Source organism: Zalophus californianus, chromosome 10 (genome assembly GCF_009762305.2).
Source record: "Zalophus californianus isolate mZalCal1 chromosome 10, mZalCal1.pri.v2, whole genome shotgun sequence".
NCBI classification, from domain to species: domain Eukaryota; kingdom Metazoa; phylum Chordata; class Mammalia; order Carnivora; family Otariidae; genus Zalophus; species Zalophus californianus.
Window position 1 is genome coordinate 73,191,670 of NC_045604.1, and position 16,390 is coordinate 73,208,059.

General features: G+C 61.2%; 3 protein-coding genes across 17 annotated transcripts in view; 2 read left to right on the forward strand and 1 right to left on the reverse strand.

Annotated features, from left to right (window-relative positions):
* MGRN1 (mahogunin ring finger 1) overlaps positions 1–10,269 on the forward strand; it is a 57,029-nt gene extending 46,760 nt beyond the window's left edge. For 2 of the 5 annotated variants that reach the window (XM_027611732.2, XM_027611731.2), the window contains 5 exons: positions 916–1,033; positions 1,310–1,355; positions 2,421–2,519; positions 4,762–4,806; positions 6,557–8,364. In XM_027611732.2, the coding sequence (XP_027467533.1) occupies positions 916–1,033; positions 1,310–1,355; positions 2,421–2,519; positions 4,762–4,802 (304 nt within the window). In that variant the 3' untranslated portion in view covers positions 4,803–4,806; positions 6,557–8,364. Of the gene's footprint in view, positions 1–915; positions 1,034–1,309; positions 1,356–2,420; positions 2,520–4,761; positions 4,807–6,556; positions 8,365–10,031 lie in introns of those variants that run through there. The other 3 variants (XM_027611730.2, XM_027611728.2, XM_027611729.2) reach the window with 2 other exon arrangements.
* A 619-nt stretch (positions 10,270–10,888) lies between these two features.
* On the forward strand, positions 10,889–13,582 carry NUDT16L1 (nudix hydrolase 16 like 1). Of its 4 annotated transcripts, none has more exons than XM_027611738.1 (4): positions 10,889–11,165; positions 11,247–11,507; positions 12,233–12,455; positions 13,304–13,582. In XM_027611738.1, exons 1-3 carry the CDS (start codon positions 11,016–11,018, stop codon positions 12,452–12,454), a joined length of 633 nt encoding a protein of 210 aa, XP_027467539.1. In that variant the 5' UTR covers positions 10,889–11,015; the 3' UTR covers position 12,455; positions 13,304–13,582. The 4 variants fall into 4 exon arrangements, with proteins under 4 accessions (XP_027467539.1, XP_027467540.1, XP_027467541.1 ...); XM_027611739.1 differs by having other exon boundaries at positions 13,309–13,582; XM_027611740.1 differs by having other exon boundaries at positions 11,247–11,480.
* The window catches only part of ANKS3 (ankyrin repeat and sterile alpha motif domain containing 3), a 33,244-nt gene continuing 29,315 nt past the window's right edge, over positions 12,462–16,390 (reverse strand). For 5 of the 8 annotated variants that reach the window (XM_027611726.2, XM_027611721.2, XM_027611719.2 and 2 more), the window contains 6 exons: positions 16,131–16,272; positions 15,551–15,723; positions 15,114–15,199; positions 14,563–14,646; positions 14,271–14,362; positions 13,731–14,197 (listed from right to left, as the gene is read on the reverse strand). In XM_027611726.2, the coding sequence (XP_027467527.1) occupies positions 14,283–14,362; positions 14,563–14,646; positions 15,114–15,199; positions 15,551–15,723; positions 16,131–16,272 (565 nt within the window). In that variant the 3' untranslated portion in view covers positions 13,731–14,197; positions 14,271–14,282. Of the gene's footprint in view, positions 12,944–13,730; positions 14,198–14,270; positions 14,363–14,562; positions 14,647–15,113; positions 15,200–15,550; positions 15,724–16,130; positions 16,273–16,390 lie in introns of those variants that run through there. The other 3 variants (XR_003523088.2, XM_027611720.2, XM_027611722.2) reach the window with 3 other exon arrangements.

Consider the following 16,390-nt stretch of genomic DNA (forward strand, 5'->3'; position numbering starts at 1 on the left):
TCCCAGGACTTTCTGGGGGCTGTCACATGGGCACATCCTGGGTGAGCAGCCATGGCACCAAACCCGGGCTGGCACGAAACCAGGCGCATGTCATTGCCCTTGTTATGCCCAACAAACAGAGAGTCCAGTCATGCTTCCCCTGGACACATGCGAGACACAGTCTCTTCTCACACGTGCTGTTTATTTTTTTTGTTTATTTTTTAATTAAAATTCAAGTTAACGTAGAGTGTATTATCAGTTTCAGAGGTAGAGCTCAGCGATTCGTCAGTTGCATACAACACTCAGCGCTCGTTGCATCATGGGCCCTCCTTCATGCCCGTCACCCAATTACCCCCCCTTCCCCCCAGCAGCCCTCGGTTTGTTCCCTGTGATTAAGAGTCTCTTATGGCTTGTCTCCCTCTCTGATTTTATCTTATCTTATTTTTCCCTCTCTTCCCCTATGATCCTCTGTTTTGTTTCTAAAATTCCACACGGATGTGAGATCAGATGATAATTGTCTTTCTTTGGCTGACTGACTTTGCTCAGCATAATACCCTCTGGTTCCATCACGTGTGCTGTTTTCTTAAGTAAAGTTGGAAGTTGTGTAAAACCAGCCACGGCCCCGGGGACTTGCACACGTGGCCGGGCCACTCCAGATCCAGAAAGAAGCGTGGGGGTCTCTCCTGCTGCCCCCGCCCCCCACTCCAGCAGTTTACCTTTGTGATGCTCTCCTCCTCCTGGAAACACAGAGCTGGGGTCAGGCCTGTGCCTCCGAGTCCGTCCTACCACCGGGCCTGCTGGTGGGCGCTCTGCGGGCGCACACACCTCCCTGGGGCCCTCTGCCGGCTGTGCCGTCTCACCCACAGATGGCATTGGCTTTTGTGGGTTGGTGTTTATCATCGACACGTCCTCCACTCCCGTCTTCTCTGTCCCTAGCACCCTGCGGTCTCCGTCATCCCCCATCCATGAAGAGGATGAGGAGAAGCTGTCCCAGGCCTCGGACGTCCCTCCCCCACTGAGTGGGGCGGGGCTGGCACTCAGCAGCTCCCCCGAGGTAAGGCCCTTCTGTCACCCTGTCCCCACTGCCTGTGGGGGGGGCCTCCAAACCGGGGGTGAGGTGTGCCTGGGTCCCCCTCCAGCACTCTCTCACATGGCACCCTCAGCTGGTTCCCTCATCTGTGGGCTGCATCCTGTTTCCGGGAGGGGGGCTGTGCGGGAAGTCCTGGAGTGGCGGCCGCAGCTCGCCCCGCGCCCCCTCCCCTGGCCGTGCACAGCCTGCTCCCTGCTCGCAGCTCCGGAGCTGTGGGCACACTTTGTCCTTGTTTCCTAGAGCTTCATAATGGAGGAGGCAGATGAGGCATCAGCACTGAAGGAAGGTAAGCCCTCTGTTCGGGGAGCGTGTCCCCGGCCTCCTGTCAGAGGCCTCCCAGGCCACTCTTGCAGGGGTTTGGCAGGGCGTGTGCCGGCTCTGCTCCTTACTGCACTGTCTCCTAGAGCACAGCCCTCTGCTGCTCCTGGTTTTCTGCACGTGGCCAGCTGCTCATGAGTGTCCCATACGGGCTGCCCAGCCACCGCCTGGAGGGACCCAGGGTCCCTCTTGGGGCTGTAGGCTGGACCACCGGGTGCAGATGCACAGCTCAGCCAGGGCCCTCCTCTGTGTGTCCCTGTGTCCGCGGAGCGGGCCTTGCACCTCTCTGGAGTGGAGGGTTTAGCATAGCTCAGCCTGCTGGGGCTTGAGTCCCAGCTGCCACTAACGGGCATTGACCTCCCAGTGGTTGTGGGCCTCCCTCTGCCCCAGCATGTGGGGTCCGCCTGCAGGTTGCTGGGCCTGGGGCCTTGGGTCTGGGTTCTGAGTGTTGGCGCCCAGGGCAGGGTGCCCAGTCTGGGTGTCTTCACTTCCTGCCTCTTAGGCCTGGGCTCCTCCACCTCAGGATGAGCCTGACCCTCTCCCGACATCCCTTCCTTCCTGGGCAGAGCATGCGCCCAGACCAGGTGGCTCTCCACTGTGCCTGTCCCAGGGCCCGGGTCCCCCTTCTGCCAGAGGGGACCTCCCCCTGAGGACACTCTGGGCAGCACTGGGACCTGTGAGAGAGGGGGTGTCCACACACGGGCCCCACTAGCTCTCCACTCTGTGGCCCAGCTGGAAGGAGAAGCAGGAGACCGTTAAATCTATTACCTTCTTGTTTTTGTATAAACAGGAGTATGTAGTGTTTCTCCAGTGAAAAACAAAGCCCCAGGCTGGGGTCGGGTGAGAATGATAGCAAAGAAAAGCAAATGTTGGCCTCTCAGACCTAGAGGGCGGAGGAGGGAGTCAGGGTGGGGTCTGGCCCACAGTGGCTGCAGAGCCCTCAGGGAGGAAAGACAGGCTCCTGGGGGTCCTGACCAGAGGGATAGTGGCCACCTTCCGCCTCTGGGCCTCTGACCTGTCCCTTCCTCTGCAGGGAGCCAAGTGCCGTCCATCGAGAACGTCCTGCAGGATGGCAGCCCTGAGCCCTGCAGCCATGGCCAGCCCCGCCTGCCGGCCGATATCTACCTACCAGGTAACGGCATTCGGCGGTGGGCCGGGGGGTGGGTGGGGCGGGGGGTGTATATACTGTCACCGTCCCCATGGAGCTTGCGCTGACTCTCCCCATGGCGGGGATTTGGTGTGACTGCTCGGGGAGGGGCTGGCCTGTTAGGAGCCCAGGTTTCTCTCCCTGGCTCTACTCACACTCCTTTTGACCCCAAAGCACAGCCTGGCCCTGGCTCCACAGTCACCCCCCTGCAGCCCCTTGCTCTCTGGTGCAGGGCCTGTGCGTGAGGCCCCTTCACACCCAGAGCCAGCTCAGGATCTGGAAGGCAGGAAGGGCTTCTTGTTCAAGGACACGGTCCTTCTTTCCATCCATTTTCTGCGTGGAGCCTGGTAGGCCGCTCTAGCCCCGCTGCAATCTCCCACTCTTACTTCACCCGTGGGCCCAATAGGCCCTGTTCGGGTGCCCCAACAGCAGGGCCTCTGCCCCAGGGAGCTACACACACAAAGCCACCTGCGTGCCCCAGGCATGATGCTGGCCACCAGTCGTCTGCCACCTGCCTGAGGGGCTAACGGGCACTCGCAGGGCCCAGGTGATGTGGCGCATCGCAGGCCAGCGCTGGGAGGACAGGTGGGGTGCCAAGGCACCTGCGAGCCCCAAGGGCAGTGGGGAAGGGGTCTTGCTTCTCTGCCCCCCTTTTCCAAAGGCCTCTGCCCCCTGTCCCCAACTCTGCTCTCTGCTCCTCTGGGTCAAGATCTTCAGCTTTAAGTCCCGGGCTCCAAAGATGGGGGACAGGAGTTGAGGCCTCTCAGAGACTGGTGCCTGCTGCCTGCTAAGATACCATCGGAGGGTCCAAAATCAAGATAAATAGCCACGATACCCTCAAAGTCCGGCTCCTGCCATGTGGCTAGGAAGCACCTTTGCCCCCTGCCTGCCCCAGTTCTCGGTGACCTGACCTGTGCATCGGGCCTGGCTGTGATGTGCTTTGGTTTGGAGGTGCCTTGTCCTGCCCGCCCCAGCATCTGGACAAGCAGTGGCCTGTGCAGACAGAGGGTCCAGTTAGCCCAGAGGGTGGCACGGTCACCAGGGGTAGGAAGGGCAGGGCAGTAAGTGCCGTCGGCACTTGTGCGCCTACCCAAAGAGAAACCATGGGTGAAAGCCATGTTTAGGACCAGCGTTCCATAGAGTAACACAGAATTCCAGTAAGTTCTTTCAAGGATTTTCTTAAAATTACAAGCTTGGGGTGATGGGGAGAGCCCGGAGAGGGACTTCCTAGAAGCATGAGTGAGAGTTGTGATTCTGCGGGTGAAGGGACACCTTGACCCCACCCAGCAGTGCCGGCCACCTGCCCCGCGGTGTCTGCAGGTCAGGACAGGTGACACCAGGCTCTGTGGCTCTCTCACCCCCCAACCCCAGGCCAGTGACGTGGCCTGCTTCATTCAGCTCCACAGATGGGGCGGGGGGGCAAGTTGACTGTGGAGGTGGTAAAGGAGAGGCTGAAATCCGTGTTCGGGGCAGCAGAAGCCCGAATCCAGCCACGGAGCATGAGGAGGCAGGGTGGGGCGATGCTGTGGCTCTGGGGCCCGCGCCCCACCGGGGTGTGCATGCTGCACGCTGTGCCCTGAGCAGCGCCGTGAGCACCCGGGGGCTGCCCCCGACGTGGGGGCCGGGCAGGGGTCCTCACAGATGCGCACACCTTTATAAGTATAGGTGTACCTGTCTTCCTTTATTCCCGAGCTGACACCTTCTGTCCTGCTACTGGCTCTCGCTTAGCCGAGATGCTAAACATCTTTCACATCGGGCTGTGTTCAAGAACAGGGACATGCCCACGGGTGTCTTCGTTCTTTACAGAAGCTGCACAGCTGTCCCCTGGAGGGACGGGCACAATGTAGTGAAGCTTCATGTCCATAGTGTTGATAAGGGGATGATAAGGAGGCTGGGCAAATCCATGTTGGAAAGCTAGATGCGGGTAGCCCTGTGGGGGTGGGGGCCCCCTGGGCGCCGCCTCCCTCGAGGTGAGCCCCGCCCGCCCCGGCCCCTGCCCTGTGCATGCTTCCCTGGGCTGAGTGCCTCTGCGTTGGACTGTGGCCCAGTGCTTTGTTCTCCTTTGTTTCAGCACAGGAGTCTGTGTGGGGGTTTCGTCCGGTCCCCCCCCCCCACCCCCCCCCACCCCAGGGAATCTTGTCCTAAAGCAGTGCATTTGCTGCGGAATGTGCTGGTCTGTCTGAGTGCTTTGCTAACTGAGCTTCCATCTTTCTCCTCCTCTGCACAGCCCTGGGGCCTGACTCCTGCTCTGTTGGTATAGAGGAGTAAGCTGGTACGTGATCGCCTTCATCCGTGTTGTGGGGTGGCTCTGAGGGGCATCCTTGACAGTGCTGGACTGAGGACCTCCCCAGCTCCCTCTCCCTCTCCTGCTTCTTCCCTGGGGGTTCCTTGCCCTTTTCTGGGCTTCTCCACATCCATGTCTTCCTTGGGGTCCTGGATTCTGAATCCAGAGCTCTCCAAACGTGCTACACCTTTGCCCCTAAGAGGTGGTCCCAGGGGGTCTGACATTGGCCTACTTTTGGAGCCAGAGCTTTTTCTGTCTGGACTGTGTGGCCCAGCCAGGACTTTTTAGCCTTTAGGGCCCCAGGAATGGTGACTTAGCCCTTGCTGAGATCCCCGTTGCTGCTGACTAACCTGTCCCCCAGCCTATGTATGGAACTTTCGGAACACCAGCACAGGCTGAAATCAGGCCATTAGGAGGCCATGTGAGGTTGACCTCCACCCTGATTGGGAGATGCCTTCACCTGCGTGACCTTGCCAAACGATTGTTTATGGAAGGTCGTTCTAAGAGTACCACCACCCAAACAAGCGAATGCGATTAGGACCTTCTTCCCCTTCTTCACATGACGGTAGCAGCTCTGGGAAGTCTGGTGGTGGGAGAACCCGGTGCCTTTGGTGGCCCGATCTTTCCCAGATGCGTGTGGGGTGGAGCGCTCCAACAGGACTCCCGGCCTGTCCTGGCAGCGAGAGTCTGGCAGCCCCCGCGGGGACATGTGCCCCAGGCTGGTGTGCGGCCTTCCTCCTAGCCAGCTGTCCTCAGCTTTGGTGTCTGTCCGCTCGTTTTGACAGCTGCTTTTACGTCCTTGCACAAACCTTTCTTGTTCTCCTTGAATGTTTCTTCTGATGAATCTTTCCCTCTGTTGAAGTAGGGCCCAACGCTTTTATAAAGTCAGCCCTGGTCTCCATGTCAGTGGATGTTGAGTGCTGTGATCTGAAACTTCCAGGAGTAGAAAATGCACAGGGGTCAGGCTGAGCTCCAGGGAGCTGTATTTTGCCTGCAGGCTGCATAGCATAGCTGACGCCCTGCACAAAGCCACAGATCCTAGGAAATCAGTTCCTCCACCTCAGGGTCTGTGTCGTGGGTGATGGGGCAGATGCACTCCTTGGTTTGTGATTTGAAGGCTGTCCGGTAGAGCTCGTGTTCAGTGGGCAGGCGGCCGGCAGCCGTGCCTCTGCATCTCTGACAGTCCTGCTGGTACTCGCTGCTGCAGGCCCGGGTCACAGCTCCAGCACCAGCGCCCTGGGGAACACACTTAGTCCAGGGACAGAGCGCCTCGTGGCATCGTGAGGCAACAGTGTGATCATGGCGGAAAAGGCCCCTGAAGAAGGCAGGGTTGGACTCCGGGGGCTGCTCTGAGCGCAGAGATGCCCCCAGGTCCAAGTCCACTCCCCCTCTGCCTGGGCTTGACTGAGTCCTGGTATAATTCAGTAGTGAAGGACAACAGCTGGTCAGATCCCAGGAAGCAGGGACTGGGAGAGGGAGGAGGTGAGCGAGGAGACCCCAGGAGGCGGGAGCCCACGGCGCCCCGTTGCATTCTGTTCTGGGGCATCAGCTGGTCCTGTTGCCTGGGATGTGCTCCAAGAGAGACAGACTCCTCCTTACTCTCCTGGGGCTGGAGTTCCAGGTCTCTGGGTGGCCCTGCCCTCTGTGGGAGGCTCATGGTTGGTGAAAACTGAGCCTGATGGGTGAGGTGGGTGACTCGGCCACCCATGACCGCTTCGCCCTCTGCTCCTGCCCGCAGGATGGTCCACCTCCATGGAGACGCCCCACAGCCTCCGTACCACTGGCCCGCCCTGGCCTGTGCTCGGTGGCCCCAGTCCTGACCCTGGGGCCACTGAGCTGACCCCACTCTGAGAGCCTGGCCAGGCTGGCAGCATGGAGCCCTTAGCTCCCCAGACTTTGCTGAGGGGCCACCGGATTCCAGCGTGACCCCTGGCCTCTCCTGTCTTGCACGCTCTGCGTGGCCACTGGTTCTGAGGGGCCACACGACCCTTGATTGAAGAGCACAGTGGACTGTCTCCTCTGACAAATTCCTTTTTCTACAGTCGATGTATTTGTAAATGGTACAAGATGAAGGACGGCAGCTTTCTGTTCTGGGCTCTGAGCTCTGGGGTTTCCCCCAAACGCCCCATTGGCTAAGTGGCTCGGACTGGGGCCTGACCACCCCTGTGCAGCCTGGACCAGCTTCTTGCAGCATCCTAGCTACTGGGGACTTGACATCCCAAGAACTCACAAATTCTCTGAAGAAAAGTGTGTTGGTGGGTGAGGTGGTATCTTCACAGGAGATGTTATAGGGACCTTGTTGGCCGAGGAGGAAAGGAAGTGGGGACTGAGTCATGGTCAGTGAAGGAAACAGTGCCTGTCCCCTGCCCCATGTGCGCCTGTGTCCTTGGCAGCCCAGCTCTTGCTGCTCGCACCCTCTGCTGCTGCTTCCCCTTCCTGGTCCAGTCCGGTGGAGGTGGGGGGGGGGAGGCGGACTGCCTCCCACAGCTCCCCCTCCCCCTGGGGGCTGGGGGCTGGGTCTGCCACGGGGGCAGAGGCAGCAGACAGAGACCCGTGGCCCCTCTCTCGGCCCTGCGCCTTCTCTGAAGCGGCTTTGCTCACATGGCAGGTCCCTGCAGGTGCAGGGGCTTCTGCTGGGCTAGCTGCTGCCCACTTGCCCCAGGGAGGGATCTGAGCAGCTTCCCTGCTCCCTCTTGGCCACTGAAGTGTCCCTTGGTTTCTCTTTGACTTGTTCTGTCTGGGGTCCCTGTAGTGGACTGCCTGGGGGACGCACATGGCAGATCCCATCTAAGGTGACCTCGTCTTTTTTTTTTTTTTTTAAAGCAAAACTTTCTGGGCAATAGCAAGGCAAAGGGGGCATCCAGCCGTGGTGGCCCAGGGTGACAGCTGCCCAGCAGGGACCTTGAGCCAGGTGGTTGGGTCTGTGCAGCTCCCCGAGGTGGGAACACTGTCCTGGTCTGGGGTGGGGGGTGCAGCGCAGCGCATTTTCTGAGGGGCTACCCTGGGAAGGATGGTTCTGGGGCAGCTGGCCTGTGTGTGCAAAGCCCTGGACCCCGCCCCGGCACTCTCCCTGTGGCTCGCCCCACAGGATGCTCAGGAGAGAATCCAGCAGTAGAGGACTCGTCTTCTCTCCAGTTGAGCCTGTGAACAGAGCGCTGCCCTAGACATAGCTCTCGGCCATGCGCAGGCCATCTTTTCCCAGCCACTTGACTCCTTGCCCTCCACGTCCCTCCCTGGCCCTTCCCTGCTCTCCCCTGCTGCCTGCTGTGCGCTCAAGCCTGGGCGAATGCCAGCGCGCACACAGAGAAGTGCAGGCACACGCGCACACAGCCTGGCTGCCTCCCTCCTTCCCTCCCTCCCCTTTCTGCTCCCGAACTGCCAACCCCAGCGACAGGCCCTTGGTATTGGTGCCAGTGCTCTGTTTGAAGGCCAGGATGCAGACTGGCCTGTCTTGGACTTACATGTGCTATCATTTGATGTACTCTGATTGGCTAGTTTCTGTTCGTTTTTACTGTATATTTATAGTAATAAAATCATGCAGCAATATCTTGTCCGCTCCTTCCTCTGCGCATTGCACCGAGGGACTTCAGCTGCTGCTTGTTCTGGAGGCAGGACGGCGGAGCGGCTCCGGGCAGCTCTGGCTGCCGCCACCGCAGCGTGAGCACGTCCGTGTGCGCGAGTTGTCAGTGGCACGTGACTTCCAAGAGGGCGAGAGCGCATGAGGTGGTACGTGAGGCGCGCAAGCTGCTGTTTGTTACAACTGTGGCCGTCGTGCAGATTCTGGGTTGGAGTGAAGCGGACTCTGGGGACGGGGCTCGTCTTCTGAGCGGCGGAGCAATCCCCGTCTTCACTGCCAATCGCTCCCTCAGATATTTACTGAGCACCTACCGTGCTGGGGCTGGAGGGGGCCCAGACCCGCATGGCCCCAGCCCTGGGAGTTTGTGTTCTAGGCACTGGGACACTGTGCAAGTAATCCGAATCTTCCCAGGTTGGGTGACTGTTGGAAGAGTCAGCTGGTGACAAGGTGGAGCTGCATGGAGTACTTGATTTAACCTGTGACAGAGGCGGGCCTCTCTGAAGGGCGTTTCAGCTGAGCCCTGCTGGTGCCGACAAAGGCCCTGGGGCCAGAGTGAGTCTGGTATGACCCCTGAGCAGAAAGAAGCCCTAGTGGCTCCCGTTGCTGGAGTGCCAGAATCGAGGAGTGTTGGTGGGGTGCAGATGCCTCAGGACCTTGTAGGGACAGTTTTATTCTGAGAACAGTCAGAGGTTTTTACACAGGGCAGCAACTCTCCACAGCTGTCGTGTGGAATGGATTAGAGGGCCAGGTTTGGTTGCTGGCTTCCCTGCCCTGCAGGCGGCCTCCCAGTAGGGAAAGGCTCTAGCGCCCCAGAGCTCCCAGGCAGCACTGGCCCCACTCTGCCTCCTCAAGTCCCCTCTGACTCAGTGCTTACTGGTGAGATCATTGTTCTCAGCTAGCATGCCCCGGGGCAGGCCTACCACCCTCAGCCCTGCAGCGGCTGTCATGTTTGGGTCTGGCATGGTCCCAGGGTGGGTGGAAAGGTGTTCCGTGTCAGACGAGTTCTTGCATGGGCTGCGCTGGATCTCCCTCTTTTGCCAACGGACCAGAAATTGTGTTAACATCTTGTGTCAGGGAGGGGTTGGGGGCATGGGGTACCTTTCCTCTGTACCCCCTTACTTGCCCCTTCCCCCAGCCCTGGGTTTGGGTCATGGAGACGTGGCCGCCTGTGGCCTGGAGATGTGGTTGTTTCGGGATGGGCCCTTCCTCTCGCTGACCTCTCTTCAGACACGGTTGCTTGCCCTGGAATCTGGCTCCTCCCTGCCAGTTGTGGTTGCCCCTTCTGAGTCCTGACCCCGGGAGAGGCCATGGCTAGGGACAGAGCCTGCCTCTTTGGATCCTTATTCCCCATTTCTGAGAGTACCGGCACGGACTCACTGTGTGAACGAGTGTCTAGTGGGTCCTACCAACCCCTTGCCCGCCCTCTGCCCCTGCTCTCCTCTCCTCAGCCCTGCTCAGGGCAGCCTTCTCTGCCACAGCGCTTGCCCTCGCTCACTGCATGCAGTTCTCCGAGGCTGTGACTGGGGCGCCCATCCTGTGAGTGCAGGTGGCAGTTCCTTCACTCATTAAATCCGTGCCCACTGTGGGAGGGGAATGGAGTTTGGGCCAACCAGTGGAGTGAGTGGCCCCATTGCAGGATTCCAAGGAGCCCCGGGGCTCCCTCTTGGACACTTGCTTCCCGTGTTCCCGATCCCCAGCGACTTGCTTCTCCCGCAGACACGGGGTAAGTACTTCAGGCCCCCTTTGTGAAAGTTGGGAGGTCTTCTGTTGAGGACACGGGAGGAGACATGGTGGGAATCTAGGGTGGGATCCTGGCTCTGGCACCAACTGCTGGGCGCTCTTCAGGCAAGTCCTGTTCCTCTGTGTCCCAAGTTTCTCCTTGGTAAATGGAGACCCCATTTCCTCCCCCCGAACCTGGCATTGTGTCTGACTGGGAGGATACTTGGGATGCTGGGCTCGGATTTAAGGTACTTCCTCCCCCAGCACGATGGGTCTAGGAGCCCCAGGGGTTGTGCGTGGACACGGACTGTGGGGGCAGCCGGAGCTCTGCCGGGCCCTGCTTTCCTTGCTCTTCTGGAGTCGGACTGACCGTCAGTGACCTTAGATGGGAGTGCTTGGCTGGCGCGTGTGCAGGGAAGGGTCGTAACCTCCGGTCGCGGGGCTCCGCGGAGCCCTCCTGGGGGAGGCGCCGGCCGGGGAGCGAGGCGGGGGCTGGTAATGTGAAGCCTGCGGGGCGGCGCTCCCAGGGAGGCACTGGGGGAAGGCACAGGACTCGTTGCGGGCAGTCGGGAGCCCCCAGCCCGGAAGCAGCGCCCGCCCGAGGGCCCCGAGGCCCCGCTCGTTCGGGAGAGCTCAGCCCGGGCGCGGTGCCTCCTGGGCGTCGTGGTTCTCGAGGGCCGTGGGCGGGGGCGCGCGCAGCCCCCTCCTTTTGCACACGCCCCTTCTGCGCCTCAACGACGCGACGGAGCGCCGGGAAGGGCTCGGCCCCGATGGGCGTCGGCAATTGGTGGAGGGGCGGACCTAAGAGCGAGCCCGCCCTCGGATTGGCCGGGCCCGACGGGGGCGGGCCCGCGCATGCACTTAAGGAGCGGTGCCCCTGCCGCGGCGGGGCAGTGTCAAGATGTCGGCGGCGGTGCCGGAGCTGAAGCAGATCAGCCGGGTGGAGGCTATGCGCCTGGGACCGGGCTGGAGCCATTCGTGCCACGCCATGCTGTACGCCGCCAACCCCGGGCAGCTTTTCGGCCGCATCCCCATGCGCTTCTCGGTGCTGGTGAGGACGCGGGTGGGTGGGCGGGCGGGGGACGGGGCGCCGCTCGCACCCCGCGCGCCGTGACCCGGCCCTCCCTTGCAGATGCAGATGCGCTTCGACGGGCTACTGGGTTTTCCCGGGGGCTTCGTGGACCGGCGCTTTTGGTCTCTGGAGGACGGTCTGAACCGGGTGCTGGGCCTGGGCCTAGGCTGCCTGCGCCTCACGGAGGCCGACTACTTGAGCTCGCACCTGACCGAGGGCCCGCACCGCGTCGTGGCGCACCTGTACGCACGGCAGCTGACGCTGGAGCAGCTGCACGCCGTGGAGATCAGCGCGGTACATTCGCGCGACCACGGCCTGGAGGTGGGGCCGCCGCCCGGGCCCCGCCCCCCGCCCCAGGGTTTGGCTCTGGCTCCGTGGAAGGCACCGATGGGTAACACGTCCCCCTGAGGGTCCCCTGGCCGGGCTGGGTGGGGTGTCGCTGTCTCTAGCATCGGGGTGGGGAGAGGGAAGTGGGGGCAGGTGTGGGAGCGAGGGGCCCGGGGCTGGGGGTTCCCTCGGGGCTGTGTTCCATCTGCCTTGCTGCCTGCCATTGCCAATCCTGGGAGCGGGGAGTGGGATCGGTGGGAGGATGGGATGGGGTAGTACCTTCTGGGGAGGTGGGAAACTAGGGTGGGTTCATGGGCTGGGATCTCAGGGTTGGGGTGATGAAGGCTCTTAGGGTCTGGGTTTTTATAGTCTGGAGGGGCTGGGAGTCGTACTTGGGATGTTTGGGATTCACCTGTGGAAGGGGGAGCATGGGGTATGAACTGGGGGGCTTTGTACCAGGGGATGGGAGCTGGGACTTGAGAGTGCAAAGGGTGGTCATGGGTGCATGGGGTCAGCTTTGAAACTTGCCTGGAGAGTAGAGGGGCTGCACTGCTCCAAGGGTACGGCTGGCTTCTGCCTCACCAGACCCTGCCCGGGTCTCGCATTACAGCCTTGGCAACCTGGCTGCCCTTCTCCTGGCCTAGCAGCTCACAGGCTCCTCCTGCTAGGGCTGCACCATTGGTGTGGGGGCCTGATCCCACTCTGGTCTCTCTGTGCAGGTGCTGGGGCTTGTGCGAGTCCCACTTTACACCCAAAAGGACCGAGTCGGTGGCTTTCCCAACTTCCTGAGTAACGCCTTTACCAGCACCGCCAAGTACCAGCTGCTCTTCGCTCTCAAGGTGCTCAACATGATGCCCGAAGAGAAACTAGCTGAGGCTTTGGCCGCTGCCACTGAGAAGCAGAAGAAAGCGCTGGAGAAGCTTCTCCCGTCTTCCTCCTGAGGTTGTCTTTGCGGCATGTCTCTTACCCTCCCCTGGTTCTGTGCCCTGAACTCCTAGGAGACTATCTCCTCCTGTGTGTGTTCACAACTCCTCTCCGCTACCCTGAGCAGCTACTGGGTGGTGGCTGGGTTACTGGGAGCCCGCCCTGCTCAGTAGGTGGCCTGGCTTTCCAGGCTCAGGACATTTTCTCCTACCCCAAGATGCAAACTCTCCACATGCGACTCGGGTGGGTGGAGGTATCCCCCATTCATTCAGGTGGGTAGGTAGACACACAAAGACCATCGAGAAGTCAGTTTTATTCTTGTGGAGCATGCCTTGAGTCCTGTCACCAGCCGGCCTCAGGGCTGAGAGAAGAGCTGGCTCACTTTTGGTGGTGGTTAGCCTTAATTTTTTCTATGGTGTGTGAACTGGGAATGAGGCTTTGAAGCCCCTTTACCCCACTGGGTCTTGGTCCCTAAGGTTAGTTGGGGCCATGAGGCCAAGCTGGAGCTGTTGAAAAAGAAAGGACAGGAAAGTCCATTCTCAGCTGCTCTGTGTTCTCTGGTCCCAGCCACAGGCCTGGGGCTGGGTGCACCGGGGGGGTGGTGGTGGGGGGGGGGGGTTTCTCCCACTACCCAGGGACTTAAGGGCGGGAGCCACGTGCAAGAGTGCTGGGGCTCCATTCAGCGTGGAGCTGATACAGGCCTCCTGTCCCAAGGGGAGGTGGTGTCTGCCTCCCTGTGGTTGCTGTGGGACTGCCGGCTTCAGGCCTCTCTGGGCCCCAAGCCTGGTCCGGGGCTTCTGGCCACACGGGGGCTGAGCTCACTGCTCTTTGCTTTGCTTTGCAAGCCTCCCTTTCTGCATTCCCAGCACAGGCTGCAGGCAGCTTCAGGACATGGTGTGGAAGCAGGCCGAGTGTGCAGAATGACAACCACAGAGCCACCACAGACGGGAAGGTCACCACTGGCCTTATGTCCGGAAGGACTCCTCAATGAAGCTAACAAAGTTTCCATAGCACCTGCTTGGCCTGGTAAGGAAAGCTGTGCTCCGGCCCAGCCTGAGTGTCTGTTCCACCTTAGAGCCTCGATGAAGTGGCCAGCACGTGTGGGCATAGGCACTTCATTCTGTAAATAAAATACCTGTACCTTGTTCCTCTCTTACTTCCTTGGGGCTTGGGGGTGTGCATCACTCTTCAGATTGCTTCTGTAGACTCGATGGGGCTCGGGGCAAAGGCAGCCCTCGATGCAGGGGACGGCAGCGCAGGAGGGGGTCAGGCGGTCTGCCCTGCTCTGCACGCAGTGGTCTCTGTCCTGAGGGGGCCTGGGTCCCAGTGGGTTTACTGAAGTGGGGGTCTCGGCCTGCCCTGCCCCTGGCTTTGGTTTGTCAGCCAGCACTGCATGTGGTGGGACCAGAATGGAGCCCCTTACCAGCAGAGCTTACATTTTATTTTCCAGCCAATGACATACGCTGCCCAAGTGCCCAGTCCTCTCCGTGTGGCACCTGCGGTGTACGGGGACCCGCTCTCTCCCCGTGGCCCTGCCCGCTCTGGGCCTCACCCCCAGGTTCTGGCCTAGAGGCCCTCGTCCTGCCTTGGTGTGGGCCTCGCTCCTCGCCCCGGCTCCAGCCCTGTCCTGCTTGCTGCTCCGGGGGCCTGATCCTCTGGCCCGCTGCAGCCGCTTGCTCTCCGCGCTCCTGTCTTCCAGGCACACAGCTTCAGGGTGGATCAGTCACCCAACGTCGGATTCTGAGAAGGGAAAGGGAAGACTGAAGGGAGAGCTCACTGCTGCCCAGGGCGCCCTGCTCTCCCAGCCCGGGACCTGGGCTGGCGGACACTCACCGTCCCTCCCAGCTAAGGCTCCCGCCAGTTCTCCTTCCCGTTCAGCACTTGCAGCTTCTCCAAGCTCTGGGTCACTGAGCATAGCACTCGCCCTGAGGACAGGAGCAGTTAGTTACTGCTTTGCAAGTGTGAGAAGGGGGGGGGGGATGCCTAGGACTGCGTGGTGGTGGGGGTAGTAGGCCAGGGCAGGGCTGACCCAGGGGTCGGAGCTAACCGGGCGGGGCTCTCCCTGTTCACCCACTTTTGGCCCCTGCTGGGGGTGAGGCCACTGGCTGCCCTCTTGGAGACTCACCCATTTCCTGGACTCGATCCTCCAATGCTCCTGACAGCTCAGGGAGGCTCAGGGCCTGCAGGGAGGCTGGCCAGCCGTTGGAGTCTGCGGGATAGAGAACCAGGTGGGCCTGGGGTCTGTGTGGTCACCACAGCTCCTGCCTCTTTGTCTTGAGCTGCTGGGACCAGGGGACCCACCCAGCTGTTGGTTCCTGCGTGACCTCGTTATACCAAAATATGTTCTCCCACCTGTTTCTCCAAAGCACTGTCAGGGTCCAGCCCCAGGAATGAAAGTGTGAGGGTCCCTGGCCTACAGTGAGGTCTTGCCCTGGGGCAGCCCCAGCTGTAGGCTGCAGAAGTCACTGCAGATCCTGGATAGCACAGTTGGCCAGGGCCCGAGGGCTCTTGCCTCCCACCATGGGGAGGAAATGGGGGTGACAGGGTGCCCTCACTCTGGAGCCTGGGATGGTGTAGAGGAGGGATGGAGTGTCAGTGTGGTGACTGCTGGAACAGGTGCTAACACTGGGCCCAGGGCAGCATCTGTGTAATCTGGAGCCAGAACACTGTTCTTACCAGCTGTGGGGAGGGCTGTGCCCAGGGGGGACCCTCGGGTAGACACCTCCTGCTTCACTCTGGCTGACAGCTCAGCTTGACAGGCTCTGCCAGACACAAGGCCAAGTGCTGGTGAGGGAGAGGCCTGGCAAGAGTGCCTTTTCTCGCCCCCGCGGGGCGGCAGACACCCCCACCTCCCTGAGTGTCAGGTGGGGCTCCGCCTTCACGGCAAGCTCTCGAGGCCTGAGACCCGGGCAGAGGATGAGTTGCACGTAGTGTGCAGATTCTCGGGGCCCTGTTTGCTGCCTCGGTCTGCTCTGCAGACAGACCCAGAACAAAATGGAGGACGACAGTGAGTGACCCCAAGAGACCCTACCAACAAGCCCTTGGTTGAATCTGGAGGCATCGGTGACTCAGGGTCTGGCCTGGGCCTGGGGGCAGCTCAGATGCCCACTCACCGCAGCTGGTCCAGGATGAGAGCAGCGTCCCGGGCGAGGGCCCGGGTCTCCTGCAGCTGGGCGTGCACGTCCTTCCGGGCGCCGTCCTGCTCCAGGAGGCAGCTCTCCAGCACGGCGCGTAGCCCCTGCTCCTGCGACACCTGGCCTCGCATGGCCTCCACCTCCTCACAGCGCTGCCGTGCGAGACGCAGGAGCCCGCGTGGCTAAGTGAGCCAGGGGTATGCGAGGCCGGGTGCCCCCGACCCCGGCTCGCTCTCTCTGCCGTCCCCTGGGCAGGAGGATGGGGACGCCCATCTCCAGATGGAGCCGCCTCTGCCCAAGCGTGGTGGAGTCCGAGCCGGCTGCTCATTCTCCGCCCTCCCCCTTTATCTTCTGGGTCCGTCTGCGCTCCTGCCTGTGCATCTCCCCTCGGGCACAGGAACAGTGCCGCTTTCTGCCCTTGCTGTCCCATCGCCTGTCCTGGCTGCTTCCCCTGCTGACCCTGGGTACTTGTCCCCACTGCTCGCTCTCCTCGTCCTTCGCTGCAGCCGTGTCTCCACAACCCCTCTCTTGCACGGCCCCTCCCCTGCTCCCCACCTACTTTGTGCAGCTGGATGGCAAGCTCCTGCATCTCGGCTTCGAGCCGGTCAGCATAGGCCAGCTCCAGGGCATCGCTGGGGGGACGGGCGCTGCTGTGCCATCGAGCAATGGCCGAGGTCATCTTCCTCTTTGGCCCAAACAGCCTGCAGGGGTGAATTTGAGAGAAGTACACAGATCGGCGGGGTGTGCAGAGGTGCCACGGACTATCCTTCCACCAAGACGGTCCCCTAGGCAAGGTCCCAGCTTGGAAGGGGGAGAGTG